Source organism: Hippocampus zosterae, chromosome 21 (assembly GCF_025434085.1).
Source record: "Hippocampus zosterae strain Florida chromosome 21, ASM2543408v3, whole genome shotgun sequence".
Lineage (NCBI taxonomy): Eukaryota > Metazoa > Chordata > Actinopteri > Syngnathiformes > Syngnathidae > Hippocampus > Hippocampus zosterae.
In genome coordinates, this window is record NC_067471.1 from 7,222,217 (window position 1) to 7,247,592 (window position 25,376).

Genomic DNA, 25,376 nt, shown 5'->3' on the forward strand with positions numbered 1-25,376 from the left:
GCACAACTTAAGTCTTATGTAATTGTGAAGAAAAGAGGGCCCGCCTCCTGACATTTGGCAGAAATCGTTTGCTGCTGCCTGTGTCTTCCAAGGCGCGTTCCCGCCTGTTGGTTTGACGCGGACGCGCGCACCCCAGCCCCTGTTTGAGTGTGAAGTCACCCGCAGCTCGGGAAGCTTTTCGGCTAGACATGGCGGCGGATCCTAAACCGGACTGGCTCTCCTGTCTTCCGCCTTCTTGGAGTTACGGTGTCACGCAGGATGGACGTATATTCTTCATCAAGTAAATATCGTGTGGATACGAGGATTTATAGATGCTCCTGGTTATTCAGTCGTCTCGTTTTTTTTCCGGCGCTCTCATCACCCTTTCCCCTCCGTTTTCTTCTGTTAACAGCGAAGAAGCCAAGAGTACAACCTGGTTGCAGCCCGTTACCGGAGAGGCTGTAATAACTGGGCACAGAAAAACTCCGGGTAAGTCATTGTTTTCCCACTGTCTAAAACACGAGCTTGTGATGGCTACTAGCGAAGAGAAGTTGAGTGAATACCTCTGCAGCAAAGCAACAAGCCTCTTCTTCTAGCCTCCCTCGCGCACGGCGTCTCCCCCTCTTAACCCCCCCTCTTCATCCACCTGGTCACTTTGCGACACACTTTTTAAAAGTTCCGTCACGTAGGCGTGCGCTGATGTAGCGAATTCCCCCGCAGTGGCACTTGGAAAATGCATTTTCGTCTCAGAAGCGCCCAACGCTGTGAAGCGGGTAACGTAGGCGTTGTGGCAAAGTCAAATGCACATCTGTAGGGTAATGAGGCGAACAGCTGTATATTATGCAGGGCCGGAAAAAAAAAAACGATGGCAGAATCGGGATGGTGGGTGCCGAATTGTGGAAACACATGCATGCCAAATGAGCTCTTTTATCGCCCAGACGCTGCATCACATGCGAGTGTGTGTTGGTATGTATGTATGTGTGTGTGGGATCACATCTCCCTGCACAGCTGTAACACTCGTCTGCCGTATCTCTCCCCCTTGCTGCCCTGTACAGATTTACCAACAGGATGGGAGGAAGGCTACACATTTGAGGGCGCTCGCTGCTTCATCAAGTAAGTTTGGATTCCCAAGAATGATGAGTGAGGCAGATATGTATCGGCCGCTCGTTGCAGTGGCCATCTTCAGGCGGCGAGCAGCTGCTTTGTTGAGTAGGCAAGGCAGAGATTTCCCTCCTGTCTTTGCCGCCCACCAAGCTCCCTCGCTGCCCTGCTGGCGGAATACACGACCGTTTGTCTCCCTTGTAACGCGACAGTCCCTGTGAATGAATACGGTCTTCTCTTTGTCTGCTGATCTTGAAGGCTGTCCGCGGTTGTCCTCTTGATACGTACATAAAAAATATGTTACCATAGTTCCTCAATACATCTTCCTTCCATAGCCAATGTACCGGATTTAAGGCAAATAGATGCTAACGTTTTCCCATCTGGAAAATAAAAAGTAGTAATTTTGCATTTCTCGGTCTGGAGATGCTCTTGTTTATGGAAGCGTAGATATTTTTGACTGGGTCGTGTCATTCGAACGTACTGCAAAGTCATCAGTCGGTGACTGAGGAGACGGCGGTAAAGTGCACAAAATGCACATTCATGAACAAAAACAAATCATTGGTGAGGCAGAAGACGTCACGACAACAGCAATGGATCAAAATTCCTTTTGCTTAGACGTGTGCCTTGTTGAACCTCAGGTGACAGGACGCCATTTTTTGATCAGCATCCATTCAAAGTGTTTTTGGCTAGTTTTGGAAATCCACTTCTTGTCCAATAGGATGAGTCGCCCGCACTGTCAGTTAGACCCATGTTTGTCAAGTGAGTGTGAGTCAGATCTTCGGTTGAGCTGAACAGGCTCTACTTGTTGGTGTGCTGTGTTTGCGCAAACGTCTGCGTGCTTCCTTGCTGGCCTCGTTCGAGTGTTCCATGAGTATTTACATGTATATTTATTGGACCTGTTTGACAGCAAAAATTACCTCAAAATGGTTCATTTGTTCGGGGACTTTCTCGACTAGTTTTGCTCCGTGTGATCTGTGGCCATTTTGAGAACAGCAGCTGACACATGGTGGGCGAATATAGTAGCTCTAAAAATAGCACAAAATCGCTGCTCGTCGGTATGTATGGATGCACGTTGACTGCACAAAGGAATGCGTGCACACGGGCAGGTAAATACAATATGCAGCATGTAACCCCCCCCCCCCCCCCCCCCCCCAAAAAAAAATAAGGTAACATCACTTCCTGTATGTGATAGGCTGCGAATGCCCGCGTGGGAATAGAACCTGTCGAGCAAAATGTCCGTCTCAGCAAATGTGTGGGATCGGTTTTTGCTCTTGAGAGTTTTGCCGTTAAGTGTCGGCAAGACTGGCACCACTGCGACTTGTTTTGCATTCAGGCTTGAAGTGCTTTGGTTGATAAGCAAAGTCTTTGTTGTACAATTTGAACGCAGCCGCGTTCCCCAGATGTCAATTGGACACTTTTGTCGAAAAGAAACATGACGCGACTCAAGGCGTCGAGCGCCTCGGCGTTATCGGCGTGTCAAAGATAAGGGCGCCGTGAAAAGTTTGGTGTCGGTTGCTGCTGTGGGGAAATAGAAACATGCTTGAATGCATTTTTATTTATTTTTTGTCCCCCCCAAAACAATTTTCTGAAGAACGATTGCACTGAAACTTTGAAAAAAATGCGTCGAATGGGGCTTGTTTAGGGTTGTTTGGCCTTGGGGTGAGGCTGAGCACACCGAGTGGTATTCAAATGATTTTCTTCGTTAGCGTATTCAGCAGACATCGTCGAGACACAGTAAATTCCCGTTGAATCCGAAAGTTTGTGTTTGATTTGTCAAATCCTGAGCACGACGATAGAAACGTGCCCGAGGCTGTGCCATTCTGGAAAGTCGTGATAACTCGCCGGGAGGATACATTTCGCATTCGGTTTCTTGTTGACTTAGTAGTGCATCGTGTCTTTCCCAAGGTCGTTTGCGGCAAACACTTTTGGCCGCCAAGATTTTTTTTTTTTCAACGCTTGCTACTTGTTTGAAGCTCTGCGCGGCTAAATTATTTCTCTCGACCTCAAGCGCCTACGAGAGTGGTTTTATGCGCTGCAGTTCCGGTGCGTCGGAAAAGTTGTAGCAAACCGATGTCGTGTGGCTCTTCAAGGAAAGGACACGTAACGCAACTGCAGGGTTTGCTTATTGCTAAAGTACAATAACAAAACAGCATAAAAATCGACAAGGGGGAGTGAACGCTTTCCAAAAATGGATTATAATGACCCTGATACCAACCTTGTGAGCAAGATGCTCGCGAGGGTTGTAAATTCCCATCGTCTGCGAGGCAGTGAAGGTGTCTCAAGTGTGATTTGTGATGAGACGAGTGAGTCCGAGGGTGAGGTGACTGGAAACAGGAAGAGGATTTGGATGTTTCTTTTGGCCTTCGGCGACAAGCTGAGGGTAACCCATCCGGCCCGCTGGATATCTTTTTTTTTGTCAATTTTGCCACATTCGAATCGTGTACGGGCGAAAACAGACACGGTGGCCGAAAACGGGTTGAACTGGCGCATCGTTTGGCGAGGACTGTAAAAATGTGTGGGTGTGTTGGCAGCTACTTTGGGAGTCTTGCAAAATAAACAGAGTAACACTAATGTAGTCTCTTTGTCCCCCGTGTCAGAGAAACAATGGCGGCGCTTTCACCGCAGAAGCAGCAGCTGATTCCGGCACACTTATGTACAGATCAGCGAATCAACAACTCATTAAAGCAACGCACGGGACCTCCCACCCCCCCCCCCCCCATGCCCGCGGGGTACATTTCATTTGTGAGGTGTGCCAGGAGAAGGACTAAAGTGTTTGCAGATTTTCTGGTGAAACGTGTCCATCTGTCTGTTTCCAGGCAAGGCATGACAGCTTTATCTGTACGGTGAATTGCATACACAAGCTAACTCAATGTGCTTCACATCAAGAAAAGCACGTAGTAAAAAAAAAACAAACAAAAAAAAAAACAACATGGAGCACTGCTTGCTGTTAACAGCCTCCGCAGAACCCGTCGAGAAACATCGAGCAAACGAGGCCTTTTCAATGAGCCCAAAGGCTTCAGCCCTCGAAAATAAAACGCTCCTCGCCACCCACCTTTCACCAATACACGGCCGGCGCTAACCGCATATTGAAAGTGCCGTCGCCGTATAGGAAAAAGCAACGACAGTCACATCGGCCCACAGTGCCGTGACACCCCCCTCCAATCTCCCACGAAGGACATCATAAATTAACATATCAAGTCTCGTGAGGCGTTATGTGCCGGCGCGTCTGTGTCACACTCGCTCTGCGCACTTGGATCAATTTCGGGGGCTGCAGCTATCGAGTATTTTTGGTATTCGGATAGCCTGCTGAAAATTCTTTGTCCCAGCGCGTCCCTCTCATGCTGATTTTTTAACGCGTGACTGCAGTCGTCCCACTGATTGATGAAGTTGGCTCATCAAGCTTTGCAGATTAATTTAGGTTTAAAAAAAAAAATCCCATGGAAGGGGAATCTTTGCCAGTGTTAATGCAGTACAACAGAGCGGCACAGCTGTAAATCCTTAAAGCCACCCCCGGAGGGGATTACGTTCATTTATTTATTTTTTTTATTTTATTGAATCTGTTTGAGAGATTGATAGTATTGATTTATTTCAGTGGCAGTTTTGGAGGCTGTACGTAAAGCAAACGTGTTACCAAAAATGTCAAACACCTCGTATGCTTGAGCCGTCGAGGTGTTGGTGACATCTCGGTCCCTCATGGGTGGGTGTGTCTGATACATACTTTTTTTTTTTTTTTTTTTTCCTTCTCCCATCAAATAGTTTTAAATGGGTCATGGGCTAGGTGGGGCAGATCTTTTCCGAACCGAGAACCTGTTTGTGGGTTTGGCTCATTCTTAGAATGTAACACCTGCCAGATTTTGGCAAAAGATATTATTATTATTATTTTTTTTTTATGATGGTCGCACCCAAGAGTTTATGTTCGAAGGGACGTGAAATGCAGACGTCCACTCACCGCCTCCCCAATCCCCTCGTAACCGATCAGGGAAGAGAGCCCCGTTGCTGAGTAAGCTTCTCTCCGCTCAGCGTGCCAAATTGAAGCATATTACCGCGCTGTACGTACCAAGTGTCGGCGGCCAATGAGTCGTGCGATTCACATTAGTTCTCGCAGCTACGAGCTGCTTTCTTCATCAGTGCACGAGCTGCTAATCATTTCTGTTGGGCGGGGGTGCACTAAGGCAGCAAGAGTCATACAGAAGTTAGCCGTGCGTCACTGCCGCCGTAACAAGGCGGGCCCGTGTCAACATCGTAGGCCGCAGCACGAAAACGACATGACCAAAAAGATGCAATACAGCAGCGTGGAAATAAGGACAGCGTACCCACAATGGATGTGACGCCGCCAAGTCCTCAAAGTCTTGGTTTATGCGGTCTTGAAATTACTGTCACGAGTGATGTCAGTGGTCTTGTGGTGAGCTCGCAAAAAAAAAACGAATTGGTAATGGCTGAGATCCTATTTTTCTTTTTTTTTTTGTGGTCCCAAATCCAAAACTTACTGTTTGCTCTCATCTCGTCTCGGGAGCAGACGACAAGCAGGGTAAATGGGAGCTTCGTTCTTTCCTCGCTCGAATTCTCCGAATGAATAGATAATCTACTGCTGAGGCTGGCCAGGATTACAATGATCAAGGGGATCTGTTCCGGGCTCTGCCAAAGTTTCAGAAATTCTCTTGAATCTAGTCCAGCGGCTGATTTGGTGTTTGCAGTGTGTTAACGTTTTCAATCTGGTTTTGAAGAGTTGAGCTCAATGCCCGCAAATCCTTTTGGCATTGTGTGTACGCGCGCGCGTGCGTGCGTGTGTATTTGTACATGTGAGCCTGCAAGCAGAAACAAACAAATGGACAACATGAATAGGATTTTGTGGTGATCCTTCTCTGGAATCAATAGGAGGCTTAGACTTGGGTTTATGATTATGGATTTAAAAGCAGCAGATGGAAGCGCAAACAAAACTTTTTACATTTTATTTTTGTGGTGGTCGTCATTGTCAAAATTGGCTTGTCTTCGTGCCGCCTATTCGGGTTTGCAATTTGCTTATTCACAATTTTTTTTCTTTTGGGGGTGAACTTGTCCTCCAGCTATTTACCGAAAAACTCACCTATTTGCATTTTTTGGGTGGTGGTCTTCCTATAATCATCCAAGATGCCACATAGAAGTAGGAATTAGTCTTCAGGAAGTACTTTGAAGTTGATCAGCTTTGTATGGAGGGGGAGGAGCTTGTGTTGTGTGTCTTTCAGTTAGTGATGTAAGATGAGCTTGAAAATGATGCTTAAAATACTTTGAATTCATTTTCTTTCTCTTTTCCATGCCAGGACTTGGTTGCGCACACTGCCGGCGGATGATGCGAAGCCAATCGTATATTGCATTATGTTCCAGGAGGATATCCCCCACCCCCACTCCCCTCACCAGCGCCACACTCCCACCCGCGTCGCAGACCAAAGCCATAAATCAGATGAAGTTAGCTAGGCAGTAAAGCACCACCGCTCTCCCTCTGGGCTCAGCAGATAGGTGTCTAACCACCACTAGTGCAGCATTTACGCCGTAATGTTATTTCTGCTTTATTGGCTCAAAGGAGCCTGGACTACAGCGACAAGAATACACTGAAGAAATGGTGTGCGGCTCTACAGGATGGATGATATCCCGTTTGCGAAGCGTGCATTGGAAGGTTTCGAAAGGCTGCGAGAGGGAAGCTTTTTTTTATGGCATATGAATTCGGACTTGCGAAGCTTGAATCAGTGACAATTGAGTCATCAGAAATTATTTTTATCGGGAGAGTGACGCTTGCAGGCTTTTGACAGCTTTTAAAGTCCGGCTCTCGGCTCAGAGAATGGACCGATGGATGTTTATTGTCATTCCCAGTTGAAATTTAAATTTGAAAATTGAAACCTAAGACACGCCACATAATTTCCGAAAACTAGCGAGCTGAATGCTAACGCACAATTCCAAATGCCTCTGACAGGCTAACCAGACTAGACTTGATGAAACGGTGCAGCAACACATCTAGACCTATAATATAACATGACTAACTGGCATATATTCTTTATCATCTGCCCCAAAAATATTACTACAGCATACTGAGTTGTGAAATTGTTTGACACGAGTAGTGTAATGCGCTGCGCCATTTAACATTTATTCTTTTTCAATAGTCTCAGTCTGGTGACGTCATGCCAGCGGTGTCCTAAAATGACATCACTGCCTGCTCGTTGATCAGTGGAATGCTGTTCTACCGACAGCGGTGCCAGGCCCTTCTTGCAGCGTAATAATGATGCAAAGAGGCTGCGTTGCCGTCGCATTAAGTTCTGGACGCAGATTCAATACCAATAAATGCAGCTGACATCTCTCGTGTTATGCGTTCTTGCAGGATAGCCTTTGCTGATCAGCATTGTTGATTAAGAAGGAAAAAAAAAAGAAGCATCAGAAAAGCCAATCTCATAACATCTGGGTGGAAATGAACCACCATTTATTCACCTCACATCTTATTTATAGCTTAAAGCCCTTTAAAGCCGTTCGGCTTACCGCCAGCTCACTCGGTACCTGCTGCACTTGTTCCGAAACGGCATTCTGCACCCCGTCCACGCCGTCTAAACCACTGCAGTCCTCATTTTGTCAAGTCCCCCCCGAGCAATTGCTGCCTCCAGCATCTGAAGCCTCCAGCTACGTCCAGTGTCTTGCATGTAATCCAATTGCCCCCCCCCCCCCCCCCCCCCCGCAACCCCACCAAGGCCATGCAGGAAGCTATCACTCGTACTGTTTGACACAAAATAATCACTAGGAATATCATGAGCTCATAATTTGTTGACAATCGTTTCTTTTTCGTAATTGGGATGGCAGCGCCATTTTGTATTGAATCCCTGACAATGTCGCTTGCTACAAAAGTTGGGAGTGAAATATATCGGAAATGACACGATGCAGCCGGGACGCCTTCTCTCTGCTAAGATGAGAGACAAAGTCAATTTCCCCTCTCGTGGGTCAGTGTGGCTGCGGTTCCCCCGCGCGGAGAGTAGGCAAGGACAAGAACAAAGACAAGGGCAATCTTAATCTGTTTTCAGTGTAAACATTCAGCGCGTTGGGAACACGCTTTAGTTCTGGCTACTTGTGCTGTGTCGGGGTCTGAAAATGGAAGCATTGCTTGCCTGCCGTTGGGCCTTTTCAACAAAATCAGAAGTTTAAAAGAATTACTAAAACTGTAGGATCCATAAAATGAAAAAAAAATAAAATAAACGGCATGAAGGTTAAGAGAAAAGAGCACAAATCATCATACTTGCCGCTATGCTAGCTTTGTGTTTGCAGATATTGAGAGGACTGACCCATTGGGAGCCGCACGCACCTCTCACCAAATTGTCTCGACTGTAAAAGTGTGCATTCGTAATAAGCCGGCGAGTCTTAGGAAAGCAAATTTTGCTCATTTGTTTTGCTGTGGAGGAAAAAAAAATGAAGTCGCTCTTGTGTTTTTGTCAATGCTTTAAGCCTTGATTAAAGAACTCCCGATTGCCATCTTGTACCACGATGTAATAGATGACAGTGTTTTTTTAATTTATTTTTTTTAACTGATGGAAATGTCAGATTACATTTTATGCTTTGGAATGTTTAGCTATTAAAGCTGCACCGCATTTTCTATTATTCCCCGAGAAGGCGGCACGGTGCAAAAGTGGTTTTAGCACATGCGCCTCACAGTTTCCTTCCAGTGTGGATTTTTTTTTTCTCGGTTCTCCTTTGGTTACCCGGGCCTTTAACATTCTCTTTTACAGCGACTAAAATAATTCATTTCCGGTTATAATCTATATGATCTCAAGTGCAATGCTGCGTTCACATACAACAGTTCCACACGTGCAATTTATTAGCTCACAGTCAAGAGCAACCGCAGCGATTTGTTTGTTTGTTTGAATTGCTTTCAGCGCTATGCCAACACAAACATTTCCGCAGCGGTTTTTCGTGAACGGCGCAACCAGGGAAATAGGAGTCTGCCAACCCGTCGCGGTTTTTTGGGAGCATTTATGCCGTTGCTCATCTCGATTTTTGAATATTCGTCTCATATCCCAATGGCGCTATCAGTCACACTTCAAGTTAATATTTCACCCCCCACAAGGCTTCCGAGCTGGAAATCTTTTCCTCGACACAAAGAGGGGGGAATGTCCTCCTTGCTGTGTCTGAATTATTAAACCACTTGTCAGAATCCTAAATCTGCCTTTGCCTTCCATCTCCGCGCGGGAGAAATAATTGGGAGTTCAGCTCCAGAGCTCGGCACGAGACGCGTTTGGTTTCTGCGCAGTCCTTTTACGGCGGTTTCAGTCGCTTCGCCGGCGGCTTCGCTCGCCTGGTTTCTCTCCAGGCACGTTTCTTGGCGCAAGCTCTGAAAATTGCTCGGGGTCAGCGACCTGTATACTCCACATCACGTTGTGGAATTATTTGGATTATGGAATGCAATGGCAAATACAAATTGCCTCATGTGAACTGCGGATCAACTCTCCGAGTGGACGCGCATTTTTTTTTCTCACTCATCTCCTCCCATCTTTCCATCCTTGGCTGTAGAAGTTAATTGCTGCAATCAGGGGGATGTTTTGGGTGGAGCGAGATAACTCTCCGCCGTGTTCCTGGCACTGGAAGCATGCTTGTATCACATCCGGCTTTGATCGCAATGATCTCTTGGGACCCGGGCCAGGAGAAGGGAGGCTTTTTTCCGTCCTTGTCTTCTTTGTTTGCAGCCTCTAATGAAGTCTGTACACTCGACGTCAACACATCAGACGCGCTCGGAGACGAATCCCATCCATTGTGTCCTCCTCGCTCTCTTGATCTCCATTTGTTTCCCATCTGTCGGCTTTTCTTCTGGTGACGTCGTTCTTTGGAGAGACCGGTTGTGTCTTGTGGATCCCTTGATGCAAAATCTTCTTTTGAATTTGAAGTCTAATTGATTTGAGGCTTTGCAGTTGAGTCACTGCAACTGTTCCCATTTTGATTGACATAAAATATTAAGCAACATTTTTCCGTCTTCAATCCATGTAGAATTTATTATTTGCTTTTTCTTTTTAACCTTCCAGCCGGACAAACTGGCATTGCACGTACTAGAATTGCTCTGCATTCAGGCTGAATTATTTTTCTCAATGCTTCCATCAGGCGATGGGGGGAAAAAAAAGTCAATTTATATTTGTCATAAATGGGTTACCTGCGGGCAATTTAGAGACTTAGATTTCCCATCCGTATTTTTGGGGATAAATAGATGAGCACGGGGGACTTTAGTCCAGCATTTCCATTTTATGCCTAGTTGTCATGTTAGTCAATGTCCACAAGAGGGCACTAAAGTACCAGATGAATATTTTCATCTAACTTCTGAGTTGGGTTTAATTTCAGGGAGCTTTATGAGGTTGGGGGGGGGGGTTCATTGTGCATATGGCTGTTCATTTTGTTTTACTCATAGAAAAAAAAGGAAGGAATCGCCTTTCCATTCCCAAAACTGCATCAGGTTAGATCTGCTTGATTTTTTTAATGCAGGTTGTAAATATAAACTTCTATTTTTTTCCACTAAGTATTGGCGTTTTTTTTTTTTTATGCATTGGGTATTTGTGGTCAAGCAGGAGCATTCCTCAGTGGGAAAATGACGTGAATGCCAGTTGACTTTTGTCAATCAAACGATTACCCGTGACATGTACAGTATCGACTGTTTATCAGCCTGTGTGTGTATATGGGTTAGCCGAACGGTGAGTGTGTGGCTATGCTGGTTGAATTGTGTGCTTGAGGCACACGCATTTGCGTCTGCAGATGGGTAACCATGACAACTGCAGCCCGAAGCAGGACGGCGGTGGTGGCGAGCGCAGCACGGCGCGCCGCCTCTTTTTCTCCTGAATAGATGCGGAGATTTCTGCATTTCCCCTTCATCTTTTTTGCCATTCTGAATCTTTGCGGCGGTCCCATTTAGTGAGGGGTGGTCAAATGCTCAACCTAATGCACTCGGGCCCTTTTAGACCCAATGTCGGGTTAGCTATTTTATCCAATTTAGATATTTTGTTGTTGTTTTTTTTTTGAGCCGTCAGTTTTAAGAGTGTAAATCAAGCCCCGTATCCCTCGAATCATTTCACAACAACAACATATTTAACCAAGATAAAGTGTTTGCTGGTCTGCTAAGCAAAGTCCAAGTGTACCAGTAGTTAAACTTGGCAAGCTTGGATGCTTCCTTCCAGCCCATCATACTCGACAACTTTGAAACATCCGAATTGTGGCACATGAGCGGATAGCCGAACAGGGGAGAGAAAGGGCAAGCGAGTGCTGTTGAGCGGCGACTTGCATGAGCGGCACCACTGCCTTCACTCAGAGGGGAAGCTCATGGACAAGGCTGCCATCCGATTCCCCTTCTTCTTCTGCTATTCATCCGGTGAGTCAACATTCTGCCGGTCCTTTTATGCAATCAGACAATATGTTTGTGCTCAATGGCCGAATCCATACATGGTGTGAAATATGCCGTCCGGTTGGATCAGTGCCGATGCATTGCTCGCCCAGCCTGTTGCCAAGGCGTATTGGTTTTAGCTTGTGAAGAGAAGCGGGTGCATAAAGGCTCCGTTGTTTCTGCCGGTTCATTCCGAGGTGTTGTTTCCCCCGACAGCAGCTGTTGAATGCACATATGTCATTGGTGTGACCAATACAACAAATCTGAGTCACCTTCTTGACCTATTTGTGTGCACGACATATCCCATGATATTGCCCATTCGTACACCACCCCTTCAATTTTAACATCGATGCACATTCATGCAATTCTAACGTGCGTGTGTAACACTCTACCAAGCGGGTGGGCGATGCTAATATGCTAAAGTGACAAAAATGTCTGTTGTTTAGGGAAGGGTGTGCATGTGTGTGTGTATGGCTGTGCAGCGTGTGGCATCGTGTTCCGAAGTTACTCCCAGGGATGGATTTATGGCTGCAAGCGTTGGATTTTACAAGCGCAATCTTCTTTTGATGCACGCCCTCTTGTCAAGGTCTTGTGTTTGTCAACTGTTAAATGCAGAGCTTGACATTTATTGAAACGTTCTTTTTTTTTTTCCTTCTCCAGTCACAATGAGCGAAAGGTGACGTGTAAGCACCCCGTATCAGGAGCCCCCTCCCAGGACAACTGTATCTTTGTCGTGAATGAACAGTAAGTTGCTGGCTGACCTGACTCAACTACACATCTCTGGAAAAAAAAATCATGAGCTAATTTAATGTAGGAAACCATCAATAGTTGTCTTTTTTTTTTTTATTATACATTTTTGTACTCATTTTGGGGTAAGTGTTGTTTTGTCATTCATCAAATCAAATCATTTGTCATGATTATTATTATTTTTTTAATTTTATTTTTTTATGAAATCACATTTTGTTTGGCATGCTTATTATTTGGTCATCTTGTCTTCCTCCTGTCCTTTTAGTGTGAAATACGGAAAGCTTGTCCATCCCGACAAGCCCCTAGAGTCTGAGACCAGGTAATAAAGCCCGATAATTACAGAAAGAGTAGTTTGGCTTTCGGCTTTTCTGTCACGACGAATCAGTTGCCCACTAAATGGTAAGCGGGATGCTCTAGCATGCCGGTTGGTGAAAAGTCACTGAGGGAAAGGTGAAGCGATCATTGTCTGGGAGATTTAATCAGACTCCAGACCAAATGATGACGGTCCGTTTTAATGTCACGCTCATCGCCATTGCAATTCTTCAGCCCATGAACGAGTACGACTGTTTATTTTTATGTGGCGTAGGAGGTGAAATCTTTCAATCTCTGTGTGTCTCTTTACCTCGCCGCAGGACAGCTCCAAAGCCAGAGCAGGAAAATAGCGGCAGTAAAAAGGAACGTCCCATGAGCACCATGAGCGAGGCGTCCAACTACACCGGCGGCTCAGACAACAGCAACTTCACCGGGAGCCCTGCCGCCACGTTGACTCACTCCTCTTCCTTCACGCGGGTCAGTATCCTTCGGAGCTTCTCAGTCCACGCGTATGCACAAAAATGCACAAATCGTCAAGGATCAGCTTTTGACGCTTGGTTTTTGGTTTTGGTAAATGCCTCGACGTTTATTTTCGATTCCAACAGCCCTCGAGGTCTTCCAAAAAAGTTCACAACTTTGGCAAGAGGTCCAACTCTATCAAAAGAAACATCAACGCCCCGGTGGTCAAAAGCAGCTGGCTTTACAAACAGGTCAGAACACTTCACATTCCACGAAGCCTTAAATGAAAAGGATAGCCTTTATTTTTAGCTAGTTGAATGCAATCAAATGTACAAACAAGGTAGCAGAGGGATTTGAAAAAAAAAAGTATGGATTGATGATTTTTTTCGGTGAACTTTGACCCCCTAAGGACAGTACAGGCATGAAGCTATGGAAGAAGAGGTGGTTTGTTCTGTCGGACATGTGCCTTTTCTACTACCGTGGTAAGGAGACGCACGAGCCTGAAGACTCCCATTGCATGTATTATTATTATTATTATTTTTTAATGTTATCGTTAATGATGTGTTGCAGACGAAAAAGAAGACAGCATCCTGGGTAGTATCCTGCTCCCGAGCTTTCACATCTCCATGCTGTCAGTGGATGACCACATCAGCAGAAAATATGCCTTTAAGGTATTTTTTTTTAAAAATGTTTCGTCAAAAGTCAACGCAGTGTAGGATGGTAACAGATGCCTGAATTTTACAAGTATTTTTTATTTTTTTTTTGGTGCCGTTTCTCTTTTGCTCTCTCTCTTAATCTCTCTTCCTGGTAGGCCACTCACCCCAATATGAGGACGTACTATTTCTGCACCGATACAGCCAAAGAAATGGAGTCCTGGATGAAAGTCATGACAGACGCCGCCCTCGTCCACGGTGGAGCTGTCAAAAACTCAGCGGGGAAATGCCCGCAGATAGACATGTGAGTCTCCATGTCATATTGATTTTTGTCATCATCACGGAACCAAAATCACAAACTCACATCCAGCAACTGTATAAATAAAAATCACAGGTTGGACACGTTGAAAGTTGATCAGCCGGCACCTCAGGAGTTGAACAACGTCTTGAACAACCGAGTCTTCAGCCGACCAGAGATCCAGAACAACGAACGGAATCGCGTGCCAGCACGTCAACACTCCTTATCTCGAAGTGACGAGAAACGGCTGAAAGATGCGGACAAACTGCACGGCGAGAAGGAGCGCGAGTACTACACCTTGCAGAAAGAGGGCGGGCGATATTGCCTGAAGCAAGACTGCGTGAGCTACATGCTGCAAAAGGACGGCGAGAAGTATCTCCTGCACAAGGGCGGCGAGAAGTACATGCTGCAAAAGGACGGCGAAAAGTATTCCATTCACAAGGACGCGGACAAGTGCTCCGGTCGGAAAGCGGATGACAATTACAGAGTGACGGCAACAGAAGGAAAACTCGCTCCGGCTAAACTCGGTGATAAATGCTTATTGTCGAAGGACGATGACATGTTTCTCCTGCAAAAAATGGGGCTTCCGTCCACCCTCGTGAAAGAGACGCCGAAATACATCCCTCAAAGGGAAGTGAGGAGGCAGCTTTCGTTAAAGGAGACACAGAGCGGGACATACGGAACGTTGCAAATTGTGGACAAATATCACACGTTGAAGGACGTTCGCAAGTACAGCACGCTCAGAGAAGAGGATAGATATGCTACTCTAAGAGATTTGGAAAAGTATGCGACGCTCTGTCATGGGGATAAACGCCGCTTCCAGCACGATCCCGGCGTGGACGCGTCTCACGGCAAAATAAGCAACATCAAATTGCAGCCGGCCCAGGCGGCCGCCATCGCAGCAGCCGTGTCGGCTTCCCGCCAGGGCCAGACTGCGCTCACGCTGCCAAAACCCGCACAGGTAAACGGCTCGGGCTCAGTAGACCACACGGGCGACTGCGGCTTGCCGGCAGAAAACGAAATGCAGGCAAGGCTTCCGGCTACTCCGTCTCAGGAATTAGATAGAGGGTTGTCCAGAACCAATTCCACCCAGCGGTTGGATCACATGACTCGCAGAACTCGGACAGAAGAGGACAGAAGGTAAGAGGACACTTACTCTTACCTCCCATGAAGTGTCATCACATGTATTCAGTGGAAATACATTTTTCACATTCATTTGAAAATCAAAATGTAACGTTCCATTCACCAACTTGAAACGCTTTTGCCACCCGGTGGCGGAAAAAAAAATATTCTTCTTCTCCTTCCAGCAACGGAGAAATTCAGGCCCGAAAGTATATTTTTGTAAACGTACCATTAGGACTGCTCATCTGGTGCTCCTCCCCCCAAGCTCTTGAAAGCTTTTCTGCCTCATCGCTCTTATTTGTGCAGTCCTTCGTCCTCGTTGTCCAGAGGGAGCTAAAAGCTTTGTGTGTCGCTTTTGAAGTGCATCTCCATCAAGGATGGCGTTTAGCTACCATTTAGTCAGCGATGCAAGAGTGAAGCTCTGTTCTGCTTCCTGAAATAAGTACACAAGCGCGTGGGTGTAATGCGACTGTAAATTCAATGTTAAAGTGAGATACACAAAGCCCATCTTGTCACTTGAAAAAAAAAAGGCGCATCGCACCGACAGAGGCAACCAGTGATCTCCATTCTCGCTTTGTTGCCCCCCCAGTGTTTCATCCTACCAGACGTTACCCCGCAACATGCCCAGCCACCACCCCCAGCTTGTACCCAGATACCCAGAGGGCTACCGCACGCTGCCCCGGAACAGCATGATGAGGCCCGACAGCATCTGCTGCGTCGCGGGTTCGGCGTACGATCGTGCCCTTCGACCTGCCTCGACCGGCACGGTCACCACAGCGGAGAAGAGGAGGTCGATGAGGGACGACACCATGTGGCAGCTCTACGAGTGGCAGCAGAGGCAGGCCTCCTCCAGGCAAAGTCTGGCTCAACCAACAGGTAGTGGGGGCCACGATCACGATCAAGTTACGGCTCTCAAAACTTGCCACCGGTGCTTTGAGGCAAACTTTGAGTACTAAAAATTGTCCTACTCTCATTCATCTTCCGTACCGCTTGATCCTCACTAGGGTCGCGGGGGGTGCTGGAGCCCATCCCAGCCGTCTCCGGGCAGTAGGCGGGGGACACCCTGAATCGGTTGCCAGCCAATCGCAGGGCACACAGAAACGAACAACCATTCGCACTCACACTCACACCTAGGGACAATTTAGAGTGTTCAATCAGCATGTTTTTGGAATGTGGGAGGAAACCGGAGCACCCGGAGAAAACCCACGCAGGCCCGGGCAGAACATGCAAACTCCACACAGGAAGGCCGGAGCTGGAATCGAACCCGGTACCTCTGCACTGTGAAGCCGACGTGCTAACCACTGGACTACCGGGCCGCCCTTGTCCCACTCTCTGCTTAATTATTTTTATTTTTTTTTGTAGGTCATTACGGCACCCTTCCCAGTACCAAGACAATGGGCAACATATCAGAACACACCGCAGTACACTCCATCCCCACCTCGCCATCCCACGGGACGTTAGCCCTCTACAACACTCTGCCACCTCCCTGCAAGCAAGGCATTTCCAACGCCGGCAACTCCCACGCCGAAATCACGTCGCCAATCGTAAGAGAAGATGGGACGCTTGATCGTCTGCACAGGACACACCCTGCCAAGGTAAAGGATATCCAAATTTGACGAATCGTGTTACCCAGATTTTCCAATGCAGAGGGTTTTATTTTATTTTTTGGGGTGGGGCATATTCACATGAGCCCTTTTTTCCCCTCCCTCAGTTAAGAAGCACACTTGATCGCCGTCCTGTGGCAGCCGGGGTTCCTTCTCAGCCCATTACATCGCAGTCGCTGCAAGGCAAAACGGTGAGTCTTGGACCACGGTACTTCTTCCAGACGCTGTTACAGTGAAGCCAAACTTTTTACATTTTGGCTTTCGCAGCTATCAGACTTCTCGCTATCGCTCGTCACTACTGGCTGACGGCGCTGTTTTCACCGTTTCACAGACAGGACCTGACTTATCCACTTTGGGGGGCTTAAATGTATTCGATATATTTGAGCATGTGACTTAAAAACTTGCATAGGCAATTAAAAAATATAGATATAACTTGGGCGGCCCGGTAGTCCAGTGGTTAGCACGTCGGCTTCATAGTGCAGAGGTGCCGGGTTCGATTCCAACTCCGGCCTCCCTGTGTGGAGTTTGCATGTTCTCCCCGGGCCTGCGTGGGTTTTCTCCGGGTGCTCCGGTTTCCTCCCACATTCCAAAAACATGCGTGGCAGGCTGATTGAACACTCTAAATTGTCCCTAGTTGTGAGCGTGAGCGTGGATGGTTGTTCGTCTCTGTGTGCCCTGTGATTGGCTGGCAACTGATTCAGGGTGTCCCCCGCCTACTGCCCGAAGACAGCTGGTATAGGCTCCAGCACCCCCCGCGACCTTAGTGAGGATCAAGCGGCTCGGAAGATGAATGAATGAATGAATAACTGAGTTGTCACAAAGAACTTCAGAGACAGGTCGCATGGAGGTCTTGGATGACGATTATGACGTTTGTGAGACATCACTCGACTTGACCGGACCGGTTATTTTGTTTTCAATGTAGCAGTTCATTTGTCCTCTGTGTGATGCTTCACGTAGCCTGAGGAACTGACACTGATGCTCATCAAGCTCCGCCGGCAGCAGGCTGAGCTCAACAGCTTGCGGGAGCACACGTTATCCCAGCTAATGGCCCTGGGAATAGAGGGGCCCAACCCCAAGGTCAGCACTGAGCGTATGGATGTGGCGCATGTATGGGTGTGTGTTCGCTCCCGGGTGCGGTCTTTGGTGCCGGCGTTGCTTTTGCGGGCCAAACGTTGCATACCAGCGGATGCATGCGTCTTTTGGCGGCTTGCTGTTCAGTCCAAATGAAATTGAATTTGGTTAATTATTCTTTTTTTTTTAAATTCAACACACCAAAATCGGTTTCATGTTGGAAGCATTGCGATAATTTGCTGTGATTTATGGTTGGTGATTTTTTTTTTTTGGGAGGCTGACGCTTGGGATGGAGACGGGATGTGTGTGCATGTGTGTGCATGTGTGTTTTGAGCATGAACATCCGTACATATGCACGTGAATGTGTCCATGAAGATCGGACATTTTCAACTGACATATATTCACAGTTCTCTGATGCCGAACACGATGTCAGGTTGAAAAGTTGAACGTGCGCAAAGAATTCTGCCGTGGTGGAACTCTTGTGGGAAGCATTACTGCGTTCAAATCTAAAATTGCGAGGTGCAGGGTTGAGAAGATTCCAAGTGAGGTTATCCTATGCCTTTGATGACGATAATCAGTTTTTTAAAAATAGCCAGATGATTTCCAGTCATGAAATTTGAACAAACTAGACCAATATAGTGCATTTGAAGTTATTGCTTGATAAAACCCTCTTTTCATTTCTCCCTTCCAAATGAGAAATTCAGTCGACACCTTGAACCCATCTTACCGAACAGAGCTCGCTTTCTGCTTCTTTTCCCTCCTTTTTCCTGCTGCCACTGCAGACTGATGTTCTGTCTCATCATCTTCAGAGGAACCTTGTTTACCTGGAAAACCAGGTGAGGACAAACTGACCTTCCTCGGTTTGAGCTGCATTAAAAAAAAAAAAAAAGTGGAGACATCTTACATTATATGCGTGTGCATATGGTGGTCAGACGAACTAACTGATGTGACCGCGAGTCACCCAAATGCATAGCGACCAACTTCAACACTCCCGAGGAGAAGTTTCTTTGGATAGATGAGACAAATCCGGAGGTTTTGGGTTGTGAGTCCTTTCTTAAGAGTGAAATAATAATAAAACAGGATGTGGTCCGTCGAAGTGAATTTCAGGCCATGTTATGTGGATGATAATAGGAGTATATAGTGCGTGAAAAGCAGAGGAACCAGTACCAGGCCCTGGGGAACACGTTGGGAACTGCTGTTAACAGACTTCGCTCCGGGTGCGATTGCTGAGCCTCTACGTTGGGCGCCAGATGCGATGTCTTCGGTATCCTCAGCAATCACATTATGTACTGTGTCTCCTGAGTCTCTCCCGATCTCGCTCTCTTTCTTCAGCTTCCAAGGCTATGCCCCATTTCGGGCTCGTACACACGACCTTTCGGCAATCACCGAGGGGCACTATTATGTATATTAGCATTGTCAAATTTAGTCGAACCCGTGTGTTTGACGCTCCTGGTGTTGGGCATCACGACAAGGATGTTGTAACCTCCGCTGACTGGGCCTCCGGTAGCTTGTCCAGATTTTCATGACGACGTAATCGAAGTGCATCTTCTTCATCTCCTCAAATGCCACTTTGGGAAAACTTCCACGGATGTGCTTTGAAAGTACTTTTCGCAGCTTCAAACAAAGGTGACAGCCCCTGTCCTGTTTTTTTTTTTTTTTTTGAATTCTCCTCCTTAACACTTTGCTAGAAAAAGGAGAACGAGCCCCTTATCTTCATGATTCACACTATGATCGAGAACTCGGCACCACGGCCGCAACTCTACCAGCAAGTAAGATTTCAGGCAGGTTCTGGCTTGAGTCACTGTTCAGTCAGTCAAATTGTGATTCGGCATCCGTGTCGGCTGCGTACGTGCAGTCAGTTTGCAAAATCGCTGTCCTCCTTTTCTCAGACGGTTGACTCAAGCTGGACCTTTGCCTTTGTATTCAACATGATGTTGTATCCATGTCCTCCCTTCAGTATGCGCCACCCGTTTCTCCATTTTGGATGTCGTCAGTCACTTAAGTCACGTCCGCAGGCGGGGCAACGTCATTATTTATCATTTGTCGACATGGGTTTTAAGTTATTTCACCGGCTGCTTGCTGTTGAGTTGAACATGGCTTGTAGTTCAATGCTCCACAGTCATGGATTTCCCATTTCCCCCCTCCATGTCCTCAATGCCGTCCATGGTGTACGTTGTGTCTTCTAATGAGGACTCTTATGTTTTGAAACCGTCACGCATCATTTCTTTCACCAGTTTCCAATTTGAATGGTCTGCTGAAATGGTTTAGCGGCTAAACCCAGCGGCTAAATGGTTTAGCGGCTAAAGGGCTAAACTTTAGCCCTTTTTGAACCAACGATCGATCCGCTTGACTGACACATTGACACATCATTTGCAAAAGGGTGATTTTTTTCTAATTTGGTACGTAGGGTGTTTCCTGTAGCGGGAAAAATCACACTTTTTGCCTTGTTAAAACAATCTGCCTTTTAATGATTGAAATTCATCCAATCTTTCATGTTTGTTTTTCCTCCCAGATCACCCCAGATGAGTACAAAGACTCCTCTACCATCCAACCCAGCGATGACGTTGATGTAAGGCAAAACAATATTTCGTGTGAGCGGCAGCGTATTACAATGAGCAACTGTTGTTAACGCGCCGTGATTTGCTGTGCCAGACCAAGTTGAGCAGATTTTGTGAGCAGGACAAGCTAGTGAGGATGCAAGAGGAAAAACTACAGCAACTTCACCGAGAGAAGGTAAAGTGTGTTCTTTCTTGGGGAGGTGTGGTGGGGGGGGGGGGGGGGGTGTTGATGTTTCAGGCAAACTATATCTCGCAATGTGTATTGTCCATTCCCAGCACACTCTGGAGACAGCGTTGCTCTCTGCCAGTCAGGAGTTAAGCGACCAGAGTGATCCCAGCACCACAGCCACACAAAGTTTGGTCCAGCAGAGGGACGTGCTCCAAAATGGCTTGCTTAGCACCTGCAGAGAACTTTCCAGAGTCAATACGGTGAGCAGCCCCTTTGTGACGTACTCGGTCAGAAGTTGAGTTGAGAGACTGTAGGTCTCACGCAGCAGTGTGGTTTCAGGAGCTGGAGCGCTCGTGGAGGGAGTATGACAGGTTGGAGGGAGACGTGACTCTGGCAAAGTCCAACTTACTGGAGCAGCTGGAAGCCTTGGGCAGCCCACAGGTGACACACACACACACCGACACACACACACACACACACACACAGTCAGTTGTTGCAGTCTTCTGCATTTGAACTGCGTCTGTACGTCCGTGTGTCTTCAGACTGAGCCTCCCAGCCAGCGGCACATTGAGATCCAGAAGGAACTGTGGCGGATTCAGGATGTGATGGAGGCACTGAGTAAAAATAAGCCGCAGCGCAGCATCGACGGTGAGTATTGGTTAATCGCCTGTTTTATTGCGCTGTGACAATTACAGAGTAAAGCAATTTAAAAAAAAAAAAAACACGCGCACACATGCGGTGATTTTCACACTTGAGCTAATAACAGAGTCGTCATACATGGGATTTTTTTTTTCTTCGCAGGTTGTACTGATTCCAAGCCACTCTCCAGCCAGCAAAAGAATGAGGTAAGCGTTTGCATCTAACCCTTTTTATTAACCTTTATTAAAATTTGAATTTAGTTTATTTGTGAGACAACGTGATGTATGGCGGGTGAGCACAGCCGCCTTGCAGTCTGGATTTGGGTTTGAATCTCTATTGGAACATCTCTGTGTACTTTAGCTTTCCCCCATGTCGCAAAAAAAAAAAAGACATTTGCTCACTGGTGCTAAAGGGAACATTTATTTGGAATACTGTATATGCCGCGTGATTTGCGCAAACTCATGCGCATCTGGTTTTACGGCGGCCTCTTACGACCCTGAAGCAGATTTTTCTTTGAACTATGGAAGCCGCTCAGATTATTTTTTTTACTGTCGGAAACTACCCCCCCCCCTCACTCCCCTTCTTGCATGTCAGTCGGTCAGCCACGTGGCATTTTGTAGTTTCTTGGCATGAGACCAGCTGTGTTAACTTTTAACAGGCAGCGACATTGTTGCCACTCAGTCCCATCAAGACGGGAACGGGCGTCCCCCCCCGTCCACCTCTTCCACAGTACTACTATTCCTCCGAGCACCCCCCTCACATGCCCTCCCACCATCCAAACTCCAGCAGCCGCCTGCCTCCTTACACACAACGTCCCGAGGACCGCAAAGCCGGCTCGCGTAATGGCGCGCACAGTGTAAGCGCAACGGAAAATGGCCGCAGCTTGCTCCCATCCTGTCACCATGTTTGGTTTCATCGTTGTCTGTGACATCAGTCACTCAGAATCTGTGTTGTTTCTTGTCGTTTGGCGTTCAGTCTCGTCTTTTCACATCCCCACTTCATTTGAGAGCCTTAGTTGAACGTTACGAGGCATTACAAGGGAACAGATACTTTTTTTTGTGTGCATATTTTCAGTCAGTCCGCTCTGTTGTCATGCTGTTCCATTTTTTAAAATTTTTTTTTAGTGCTGTGTGTGACGGCCGTCTCGCTTGTGTGCTATGTTTCTTAACCCTTCCACCGCCACAGCAAGGTCCGGACTATCGGTTGTACAAGAGCGAACCCGAGCTGACCACCGTCAAAGAGGAAATGGACGAAGTCAACGGTGAGGACAAGGACAAGAATGACGTGACTGCTGAGAATATCGATACCGTCGCCACCAAAGGTACTGAAAAACCCGCCGAGACATTTTTATACTTCTATGAAACTTCGAATTCATATGCAGTACCCCTCTACCCAGTGGGCGTTGTTCCCCCGAGAAGCAAATCTCCCATGAGCCCTCCGGAGTCCACGACGATTGCCTCCTACGTCACCCTGAGGAAGACCAAAAAGCCTGAATCCAGATCGGTACGTTTTGCTCTTGACTTTTAAGTCACAATACAACATCTCCGGGATCTGATGAAATATTGCAAGTCTGCGTTTGGGTCTTTGCAGGATCGTCCCAGAAGCGCACTCGGAGACCAATTTGGCTACGTCGAGAGAGAGGTGGGCCGACCCCGAATGAGTGTGGAGGAGCAGATGGAGAGGATGCGGAGACACCAAGAGGCGTCGTCGCAACGAGAGAAGAGGAGAGAAGCCCTCTCCCGCTCGCATTCATTTAGCAAGGATGAGCCCTTTGCGATGCCGCCGGTATTGAACAATTCACACCCTGACTGTTGAGATCAAGTATTTTGCTCTCGTGCTTCCATTACAATGGTCTGATCATGGTTTTGTTTGAACCAAAAGGAGGTGCGGGAAGACGCGTGGCGCCACAGGGAAACGGCCCCGCAGAGCGGACACTTAGTGCAAACTGAGACCAACGACACAGGAGATGAGGTAGGCGGCCAAAACCGCGCACATTTCACCGTGAGCGTGGCCGAGAAGTCCCAACAAGATTTGTGAAAATTTCAAAGAATCCAGTTGGTAGCATTTTGCACATGTGAACATTTTACAAATGTAGTTTACAAACTACATTTGAGATTCATTCAATGCGTGCAGCTCACACGGTTTAAATGCACGGACCCTCCCCACGTACGTTTGAAAATGATCCAACCTTTTTGTGTTGCTCCCCCCACCCCCCAGCTGTGTGAGAGGCAGACGGCAGTGTTTTTGGACCAGCACGCTGAGACCCAGCACGTGGAGATAGTCGGCCTCCACTCCTTTGAGGAGGACAAAAGCAGAGACGATATGAGCAGCTCGCCAACAAATATCACCTCTGAAAACAGGTGTGTGTACCTTCCACTGAATATTGACGGCATCATTTGGGGATTCTCGTCTCCAGTCTGCTCCGCACACAGCGTCGACATCCTGTCTCGAGCTCAATGCAAATTGCCTCCACTTTTAATGACCAGCTTCCAGAGTCCTGATCCAGAGACGCCAAGCCCCGAGCCAAAAGAAGGTGAGGTCGATGTGCTCCAACAAAATGCCCGGGAGGGCAGCCTGGAGAACCACTTAGAATCCTACAGCCAGCTCCCAGCAAATGACAAGAAAAACAACAACAACTTGTTGGGTTGTAAGTATTGCGCCATCGGCGACAAAATCTAATGCAAATCAAGTTTAGTGTGAAAATGAAGCAAAAATAAATAAAATCTGAAAATGAAGCAATCTGAGCAGTAAACAAATGCACAGGTGATGTCCAAGTCCATTTTGTAGACACTCACAAAACAGGTTGCCTCGGTGTATCTCTTTACATAATTAACTAACTCCCTTCATTGTTCTTGGTCTTCCAGCACAAATATTCAGTCTGGTGAGCAACGACACGTGAGCATCGAAGCTGGACGTCGGCGACGGCGTCCCGTCAAGCCCCCCCCAAATGTAGCAAGTTGCAAAAAGCATGCTCCCCGGCTTCCTGCATTTACCACACGACGACTGTGACACGACAAAGGAGATGAAAACAGGGCCATAAGCAGAGTTGCAGAGGCAGAGACATTAGGTGTACATGTCCTGATCCCAAAGGTTTTCTACAATTAAAAAAAAAAAGATTATATATATATTAGTGCTACGTTATCCCCTTACCCTTTATTCATGCTGCTCAAAGAAAAGTTGCCATGGCAGAAGCCTGACATCTGACATTTTGTCTTAAGACTGTGAACTAGAAATAATAATGAAAGTCAATGCGTTTGATGTAAAAAAAAAGTGTAACAGAACAACGACACAAAAAAACAGTTTGACTGAAGAAGTATTAGATTGACAGTCAATTTGCAAACATCACATTAAACTGACCGTAATATTGGTATTAAACCTAAAATCTAATATAATTATATAATTGACATTATACAGGCTTGGTGGGAGGTGGGCGGGGGGTGTAGTTGATGATGTTGAAGTGTACAGATGTATATAGTGGAGCATTTGAAGTCTTCTTGTGAATGGCATCGCACGACAACACATCCAGTGCTTTATTTCAAATCCAAAGTGACCACTACTGGGTTCTGTTTGAACTTACTATAATTTTCATCGATCTGGATTGATTCGACAGGGTCGTCGTTTCCAGTCACATTTGGAAGGGGAGGGGGAAAATAAAAAGGAAATGGTGAATGTGTCTGTTCGAGCTGGTGGAGAATCACGGAATAGCACATCTACGAAGCAATAAGTGGGACTTGAGAACACAAAAGAAATGAAAGCGATGTAAAATCTGTACATATGAAAATAATTTATGTACACATTCAAACGAAAGAGCAAATATATTAGAGAAATTGTTATTAATGTTATTAGGTCCTATATGCAAAAAGCTAAAGTTCATACCCCATGTGTTTTATATTGTGTAATAAATGTTCATGTTCATACAAACTTGATTGCTTTTTATCGCCTGGTCTTTGAGCACCCAAAAAAGTCATTTCGAAAAGTTTTGTTGCATGTCTTTTTGTACGTAAAAAAATGTCTTGACCGGTGTAATGAAATGTGCATTTCTTTCTTTTTGGATTCTTTAAAATGTGAAATCATTTAAAATGTTTTCGTGCACCTTGCAGGATGTGTGAGTTTCTTCATTTTCTGTTTGTTGGAACACGTGGAGGAGTTCCACCACAATGCCAAAGATCGTCGATGTGAGTGACATGACTTACTTCTACCAACTAAAGCGATGATGCCGAATTTGTATCGCTACAACTGCGATAAAAACGTTTTTTGTTCGATACATGGCACCGCTAAATTTGCTTTTTATTTCATATAGTGTA

At 46.6% G+C, this 25,376-nt stretch overlaps 1 protein-coding gene across 12 annotated transcripts; it reads left to right on the forward strand.

Moving 5' to 3' along the window:
- LOC127593977 (pleckstrin homology domain-containing family A member 5-like) lies at window positions 1-24,998 on the forward strand. Of its 12 annotated transcripts, none has more exons than XM_052055778.1 (31): window positions 2-280; window positions 392-468; window positions 1,035-1,092; window positions 12,101-12,184; window positions 12,453-12,506; window positions 12,820-12,976; window positions 13,105-13,209; window positions 13,368-13,440; window positions 13,529-13,629; window positions 13,770-13,915; window positions 14,006-15,049; window positions 15,621-15,907; window positions 16,394-16,626; window positions 16,743-16,826; window positions 17,593-17,712; window positions 18,489-18,542; window positions 19,395-19,475; window positions 20,219-20,275; window positions 20,359-20,439; window positions 20,541-20,693; window positions 20,773-20,874; window positions 20,976-21,081; window positions 21,235-21,278; window positions 21,731-21,928; window positions 22,258-22,393; window positions 22,469-22,575; window positions 22,663-22,857; window positions 22,954-23,043; window positions 23,290-23,432; window positions 23,559-23,719; window positions 23,937-24,998. In XM_052055778.1, the coding sequence occupies exons 1-31, from the start codon at window positions 189-191 to the stop codon at window positions 23,969-23,971; spliced, it is 4,458 nt and encodes a 1,485-aa protein (XP_051911738.1). In that variant the 5' UTR covers window positions 2-188; the 3' UTR covers window positions 23,972-24,998. The 12 variants fall into 12 exon arrangements, with proteins under 12 accessions (XP_051911734.1, XP_051911735.1, XP_051911738.1 ...); XM_052055777.1 differs by having other exon boundaries at window positions 3-280; window positions 22,454-22,575; XM_052055774.1 differs by having other exon boundaries at window positions 1-280; window positions 22,258-22,575.
- Window positions 24,999-25,376: the final 378 nt, after the last annotated feature.

What these genes read in the sequence shown, in the direction of transcription:
- LOC127593977 (XM_052055774.1), top strand. Translation starts at nt 189, where the DNA reads ATGGCGGCGGATCCTAAACCGGACTGGCTCTCCTGTCTTCCGCCTTCT. An exon ending in AAAAGCCTGAATCCAGATCG is followed by an intron (nt 22,576 to 22,662) that starts GTACGTTTTGCT and finishes GGGTCTTTGCAG; the next exon opens with GATCGTCCCAGAAGCGCACT. An exon ending in CCAACGACACAGGAGATGAG is followed by an intron (nt 23,044 to 23,289) that starts GTAGGCGGCCAA and finishes CCCACCCCCCAG; the next exon opens with CTGTGTGAGAGGCAGACGGC.